The following is an 8,262-nucleotide window of genomic DNA, read 5'->3' on the forward strand; positions in this document are numbered from 1 at the left end:
AGCATAAAATGAGAGGTGGGGGGACTTAACCCCATGTCTAGTTAATTAAATCCTGTTTGGTTGGTGGGTTTTCTCCCTTGGAAAGCACCCTTGCCTCCTTCTCTCCCTAGTGAATCAAGTAATCTTGCTTAGGCTCTCACCACTTGACAGCTTCATGACTGTGAGAGTTGCCGAGGAGTGTGTTCGGAGTCCACACAGCCTTGCACACTACTGTGTCTGCATTTGGATAATTGGTAGAAGCCTCATTGTACCACATCTTCTTAACCCCTGACCTTACAGTTTCCAGCAAAACTCCCCTCTACCTGTTCTGTCTTATTGAACTTTCCCTCCCTTTTACAACTTCTCATTCTGTCCGGGAGGACGTTTTTAGTGCTCTTCCCTGATAAACCTTATTCCGATTTACATACCTTTGTTCTTTGACTCAATCAGCCAATAACGATCTGATTTTGCCTCTTCCAGTTAAAGTTTTTCATCACCTAATTACAAGTTAATATTTCATTCTCTCCTTGAATCTTTCTATGGCTGTTCAAGTCCCCATTTACTACCTTTTCACTGTATGCCTTCTATTTGCATTGTTATTTTATATAATTTAACAAAAGAGTGTTGAAAAAGCACAGTAGAACTGAAAAATTAGGTTTTCCTTTGGGTTGACTCAAAGTCATGTGACCTTGGGGATTTTTTATTGATTTTTTATTTTTTTTTTAACCCTTCTAAGCCTTTGAGGCTTACTGTGCTTTTGGTTTTTGTTTTGCTTTGGTGGACTTATTTGTTTGTTTTTGTATATTTTGGTTTTGGTTTTGATATAAGGCTGTCTTCCTCCTTGCTGGGGTGAAATTATAATCAAATGAAATAATGTTTCAGGAAAAAATACTTAGTAAAGTTCTATGAATTGTGAGAGCACGTTCTATAATGTCTTCCTTGTTCGTAGTTTTGAACTGACCTGCTTTCCACCGAAGATATCCATACTCATCAGGAACTCTAGAACAGGGATCGTAAGTTGTATATATCATCCGTATAAACCAGCAGATCTGGGTACAATTTGTGGTACATACTACGTGTTCATTTGAGCACAGATCTGATGTTTCTGGGGGAAAAGTGTTATAGGTAGAGGGAAAAGCTAATAATGTCGTGGAGTCTTGATTATGCATTTTCATGGAACAGCGGAGGCCAGTGTGGTTGAAGCAGAGAGTGAGGGAGAAAGCAGTCAGCAATGAGGTCAGAGAAGTAATAATGTGTGAACACGGGAGGTAGGAGACAGACTGTGTCCAGGTAATCTCAATCTTGTCATGGTTAGAATATTCAGGAGTTTAATCTAAGAGTAATTCACCATATTCTTTTGATTTAAAATACTAGAATATTCTATTGAATTTTCACTGCTCATTTACCCATAGTGATGCCAATTACAAGATCTTACTTCAGTTTTTCATTTCTTGAAGTGGTTGGTGCAACAGATCTCCATAGACCTTTAAGTAACTTATATTCCAGAATGTATAATTTTGTGTCTCGCCAACAGGTTTCACCCAGTATTTGACAACGAAGTAGTTAACCTTTTAAAACAAAGAAATGAAGATATTAATAGGGGGAAATAGTAAATGTATTATTTTTATTAAAGTCTATCAATACCTAGAAACAATAAAGGGTACATTATAAATGTGGATACAAAATAAGTAGGTCAAAATGTTACTTGAAATAGGAAAGTTTATATTTATTTTTAAAAGTATATCAATGGAAAAAAACCAAATTTGTTAACTTTTAATGCCGTTGTATGTATTGTAAGAATGTAAAACTTTAGAATCTTATTTAAGTTCTTAGGTAACTACAGAATGACTAAATATGTTCAGGATACATAAATTATTTAGAGTCACCTAGCAAACCAAATGCAGTTGACCTTTGAACAAAACGGGTTTAAACTACACGGGTCCTCTTATAGGCAGATCTGTTTTGTAGTACAGTACTGTGAGTGCAGTTTCTCTTCATTATGATTTTAATAACATTTCCTTTGCTCTAGATTATTTTTAGAAAACAGTGTATAATGGCTATAACACACAAAATGTGTTCATCAGCTCTTTTCATTATCGCTGAGGCTTCTGTTCCACAGGAGTTTATTAGTAGTTAAGTTTTGGGGGAGTCAAAAGTTATACATGGATTTTTGATTATGTGGGGGGTCAATACCCCTAACCCCTGGGTTGTTCAAGGATCAACTAGAATTTATTGTGCTGTGTTTCAGTTGTTTTAAAACATACTGTGGTTTTGCTTATAAGGTGTTAATTCATTAACTCACTGAGTAATATTTTAAGACAATACTCTGGAAAAAAAAAAACATATCCGTGGGGTGCCTGGGTGGCTCATTCATTAAGTGTCTGCCTTTGGCTCAGGGCGTGATCCCGGCGTTCTGCGATCGAGCCCCACATTGGGCTCCTCCACTGATAGCCTGCTTCTTCCTCTCCCACTCCCCCTGCTTGTGTTCCCTCTCTCGCTGGCTGTCTCTCTCTCTGTCAAATAAATAAATAAAATCTTAAAAAAAAAAACCATATCCGTGTTCAATAATATCTCAGCTTTCTGTTGTTCTGCCCGTCATTGTACGAGTCCAGGTCACAACAGTTGCTTCTTTAACTCTCTTTTATATATTTCCTTTTGGGGAGTCTGGGTGGCTCAGTTGGTTAAGCGTCTGCCTTCGGCTCAGCATCCTGGGATCAAGTCCCACATTGGGCTCCTTGCTCAGCNGACAACAGAAACATGTTAAGATAGCTTGATGTTCTGGGTGCCAAGTTTTTGTGGTTGATTTAAGCCTACTGTGCCCTCTGTTGATTATGGCCTGCCCCAGGTGATTGTAATTTGTTCATTTAGTTCTTATTTTATTTACAGGTACGTTTTATATCACTATTATTGCATTACATATGTATTTGCTTATTCGCTCTTGTTTATCACATTCACCACACATCGGCTTATAGGTGGGTAGAAATCGTATCTTAATAAACTTTGTAACCCCAAATGTAGTAATGTATATTTATTGTATTATTTGAGAATATTTAATTTGAGAACAACAACAACAAAAAAACCAAGAAGATAAATGGGGTAGATGAAACTCACGTGCTTCACGGAACGTAGATAGGGAATAAACTGATAAGTAGCTTATAAGGTATAGGCATCATTCATCAAATTATGGTAAATAAAGATAATAGGTAAGTTGTAGGAGATGTTAAAGAACATGTTAAATATCAAATATATCGAATATGTGATAGAATAAACAAAAATGTTATTTATAGATAAGAAAGAAAGAAAAAGCCATAAGACATGATATGTCATGTCTAGAATGTTGGCTGGGTATACCTAAATCATCACCTATTAATGACATCCCTTGTGGTTTTGTTCTGGTTCCACCTGTTCTTAGCACAAGAAATACAGGTAAAATTCATAGCTGATCAGCGGTCAATTCTTATTGATGAGTTAGAGCTGTGGCCTCCACACATGACGCTGTGTGCCTGATAAAGTGAGTTGGCCCCAGATACCTTTCATCTGTGGGGTCCCCTTGCTCAAACCTCAACTCTGGTCTTCCTAATGCCATCAGCAGAGAGACAGAACAGAGTATTGCATAATCCAGCATTCAGATACTGGGGGCCTTCCTCCCCACCTGCATACTATTGTAAGTGTGTTAACCAACCCCTCTCTATCCTCCTGCTTCTCACTGTGTGTTTTTAATTGACTAAGTCCGTCATGTTATTTGTGACTCCTAATTTGTTCTGTGAGCATTTCTGTTCAAAACTTTCTTCATTTGTCTGGTAGTGTATCTAGAGACTACCATTACATCAACAAAATCGCCCACAAGGTAGCAGTTATAAATCACCTAAAAATTACTTATACTGGGGCGCCTGGGTGGCTCAGTCATTAAGCGTCTGCCTTCGGCTCAGGGCGTGATCCCGGCGTTATGGGATCGAGCCCCAGGTCAGGCTCCTCTGCTGGGAGCCTGCTTCTTCCTCTCCCACTCCCCCTGCCTGTGTTCCCTCTCTCGCTGGCTGTCTCTGTCAAATAAATAAATAAATAAAATCTTTAAAAAAAAAATTACTTATACTGGCTTTTTGAATTAAACTGAATTCTACCCTATTCAATTCGTTCTGCATGCAACAGATAATTAGTTTGCTACTGCCCCTAGACTCTCTTTTGAACCATTGAATGAACTTGAATTAATTTATGACTTGATTTTCCTACACCTGTTCTCTTTTAGGTTTAGCATCATGTCTATGTTCAATGGCACCTACTACCAGCCTCCATTCTTCCTTCTTTCAGGAATCCCGGGGCTAGAGGAGTCTTGCATCTGGATCTCCATCCCACTGGGCATCATGTATGTAATTGCCATCCTGGGGAACAGCATCATTATTCACATAATACACAAGAATCCCAGCCTTCACGAGCCTCAGTGTGTGTTCTTGTCCCTGTTGGCAGCCACTGACATAGACATGTCAGCATCTACACTGCTTACTGTGCTTAGTGTCTTTCTCCTCAACCACAGAAGGACTGAGTTCCACAGTAGCCTGGTTCAGATGTTCTTCATCCACACCTTCTCTTCCATGGAGTCAGCCATCCTGCTGGCCATGGCTTTTGACCGCTTTGTTGCCATATGCAACCCACTACGCTACACTGTTGTCCTGACACATTCCCGCATTATTCAGATGGGATTGGCTGCTGTGGCTTGAGGAGTGGCACTGATGGCCCCCTTGCCCATCCTGCTCAAACGGCTTCCCTTCTGTAAGAACATCATCCTAACCCACTCGTTCTGCTTCCACCCTGACGTGTTGAAGCTAGCTTGTGCATCCATTCGTGTGAATATCATTTATGGGCTGGCATTGATTCTCTGCTCCTTTGGTGTTGACTCTGTCTTTATTGTTCTGTCTTATACTTTGATCTTGAAGAAAGTTCTGGGCATTCCTTCCAGGGAAGGATGGCTTAAGGCACTCAACACATGCGTCTCCCATATTGTCACTGTCCTCATTTTCTATGTCCCACTTATTGCCTTCGCCCTGATCCACAGGATAGGCAAATGCCACTCCCCTCTCCCCCATGTCACTATGTCCAACATTTTCCTTTTCCTCACACCTGTCCTCAACCCTCTGGTTTATAGTGTGAAAACAAAACAGATTAGAAGGGCACTACGTAGACTGTACTTAAGGTAGGATGACGGAACAGAGTGGGATCCTTTGAGGGACTGATTGAAAGTTACCAGGGATATTGAAAAAAAAAAAGGACCACAGGCATTATTTTCATGTGTGCTGAGGCACTTTCTTTGGTACATCTCTGTATGGTTTTATCATAATATTTCTAGAAATACAATATTCCCCTCAAGTTTGAAATACTAGATCAAGAAAGATTCCTAAAGCCCCTTTCACCTTCACTTACATTTCTCATTCCTGGTGTTTACATCACTTACCTATGAGCCCATTTCAGTCTAAACAATCCTACAAATATTTCTATCTGAGACTCCCCCCTATGTAGCTATATGGCTGAAATCTGATTTAGAATAAAATATTTATATTGTTATACAGACACTTATTATCTTTGGGGAGTTTGAGATATTATAGAGGGAAATATTCTGAATCAGAGAAAGGAAGGTTTATTTTCATAATTATCATAATTTTTATTTAAATCTGTTTATATTTTATGATTCTTTTTCTGAAACCATGCTGATATAAGCCCCACATAGCACAAAAACTCAGCAGAAGATTAAGGAAAAAATGCAGCAAAGCAGGTACCTAAAATCTACCATTTATGTAATGTATACTTGATTTTCTCAGGTTGTATTAATTTAGATTTCATATTTAGTTGAAGATATAAGTATATAGTGCTTAACCTAAAATCAGGACTCTATAACTTATCTGTTATGTATGCAGGGATCATAGTGACTCAGATTTCTGTGCCTCAGTGNTGTGCCTCAGTATTCCCATCAGCAGAAAAGAAGTTAATAATGGTATCTACTTTGTAAGGACATTATAAGAAGAGATGTGATAATTTATGTAATGTGTTTATAACAATATCTGGAATACTGCAAATGTTCAATAAATATAAACCACTTTATTATAGGCCAAAAACATGGTAGAGGACAAAGACCAAGCCAGGATTTCAACAAAAATACAAAAGAATAAAGGCTTCTATAATTTGGATGGTGATATCAAAGGTGACCAAAAAAATAATACAGTTGTTCTTGGTTCAAAGACATATTTAGAGTTCTCTTTTTGCATATATTTTATAAAATGTGTTTATTTGCAAATGTGTACAAAGCTTCAGACTAGGCTTACATATTTCATATTGGTGTCATATTTATACTCCCAATATTATTGCAGATCAGGGACAGGCTTCAAATTCTCTATATATTCCAGTGATGCCTCCAAATTAACTTCAGCAGAGCAGAACTGGACATGATTACTTCATCCATTTTTAATCAAGTTATGTTAATTCATAATATAATGAATATTAATTCATGGTTCAATAATTTATTGATTCAGTAATCATATTTAATTCTGCTTTTATTTTTCACCTTTGGTCCTTCATTCTTCTTTATTTCACATCTTTACACAGCTATTCTTGGCATTCACGATATGCCACACTTTATTGGACAGATGAAACAGACAAAAATGCTGTCATTGAGAGAAGTACTACNAAACAGACAAAAGTGCTGTCATTTAGAGAAGTACTAGCTAGTGAGTGAGACAAGACAGGAATAAATTGATCATATTATAAGACAGAATCAAATAAACTATTCAACCCATGTCATAATAAACAGGATATGCCATTAAGTTGCTTCATTATTTTATTTATAAGTAAAGGAATGTAAACCGAAATACCAGAATAGGTCGCAGATTCAAAGGAAGGATCTCAGGACCCGAGAGTAAGGACTCAGCACTGTCACATCACTTTTTGTTTCTGGAGCAATCTCTCATGTCTGCTTCCGTTCTGCACGGTATTCATGCTCTCCCAATGTAACATTGCTTCCACAAAGCTATGGAAGATGATGATCACATGTGATGTGGTCTCTTTCCAGTGTTAAAAACAAAAAGGGGACTCCTTCACACTAACTCTAGCATAAAACATGAAGGAGAATTTCTTCAGTTTTTGTTGCTNTTTGGTGCCTGCAGCTGAAAGATCAAGGGAGGGATTTATTAGAATTTTGATATTATTGGTCTCACTCAAACTCTACAGACAAGTAAGGAGTTCTTCAAAGGAAAACTGTGCACTGTTTTCAAAAAATGAAACAGTTGCTCTGAAACGATCCCCAGTTCCCTACACTCATGCTTAGCAAAGTCAGAGTTAAGAGGCTTTTGACTAGAAAGACTAGTCAATAAAGAAAATGATGAAACCAGGCTTTAGAAGATGAAGAAAGAGTTTAAGAATCAGAATTTCATTTTATTTTTTCAGGGTGTGCACTATACTTCTCAAAGAATCTGTCTATAAAGGCAAAAATCATACTTTAAAAAAATAACTGCTTTTATCCCATTAATACCTAACAGATTATAGCTTACCCAGTGCTTTTGGAATTGATACAGATTTCAAGCTTCCAAGATCTTTCTTCTCTTGATCTTCTCTGCCTGGGAGAACCCAGTCCACTGTTACTTTCCTCTGAATTCATATTAACAATTAAACCAAGACTCAAACTCACTGACTACCTTCTGCAACGTGGTTTGCTGCGGTTTCCTGGTTTCCATTGGTAGAATGTAAGCTATATGAATATTAAATTTATATCTTCTGTGTGATTCTGATGCCTATTGAATATGTCAGACATTGAAAATATTTTCTGATTGATTACTTGAGCTATAATTTAGAAATTCATTCAAAACTTTCTTAAAGTAGCTTGAAATTTCTTGCTAATGCTACCACATGTTTATTCATTGCCATGGACAATTAAGTCTCTCTCTTTAACTTGCTTCCTATGCTGATCCCTGTGCAGGACAATTCTTCATTTGCTTATGACTCTAACTTCAAGAGTTGACCAGAGAAGAGAATAAACTAATTCATTTTTCCTCTTGGAAAGTTAGAAAAAGGAGATGTAGCCTTCCTTCAGCAGTCTGAATATAACCCTATCTATTCTCAGTATGAAATGGGAAATAAAACAGAATCTAAATAAAGTGTGAATTCTGAATGAGTAAGCAAGATGAGTAACAATAACCATCTCTCAGATCCTTATATATTATTCTTTTCAGACAGTTCCTTTATCTTTTATTAAAAATCAGAATGTTCAGACATTAGATAGTATCTGACTACATATAGTAGACAGAT

At 37.3% G+C, this 8,262-nt stretch overlaps 1 protein-coding gene across 1 annotated transcript; it reads left to right on the plus strand.

Moving 5' to 3' along the window:
* Positions 1 to 4,232: 4,232 nt before the first annotated feature.
* LOC100480145 (olfactory receptor 51I2-like) lies at positions 4,233 to 5,164 on the plus strand (the record flags this gene model as incomplete). Its single annotated transcript, XM_034650076.1, is given in 1 exon segment — positions 4,233 to 5,164. A coding segment is annotated over 1 exon segment (932 nt), but the record flags the coding sequence as incomplete, so codon positions are not given.
* Positions 5,165 to 8,262: the final 3,098 nt, after the last annotated feature.

This window comes from Ailuropoda melanoleuca, unplaced genomic scaffold (assembly GCF_002007445.2).
Source record: "Ailuropoda melanoleuca isolate Jingjing unplaced genomic scaffold, ASM200744v2 unplaced-scaffold10849, whole genome shotgun sequence".
Classification (NCBI taxonomy): Eukaryota; Metazoa; Chordata; class Mammalia; order Carnivora; family Ursidae; genus Ailuropoda; species Ailuropoda melanoleuca.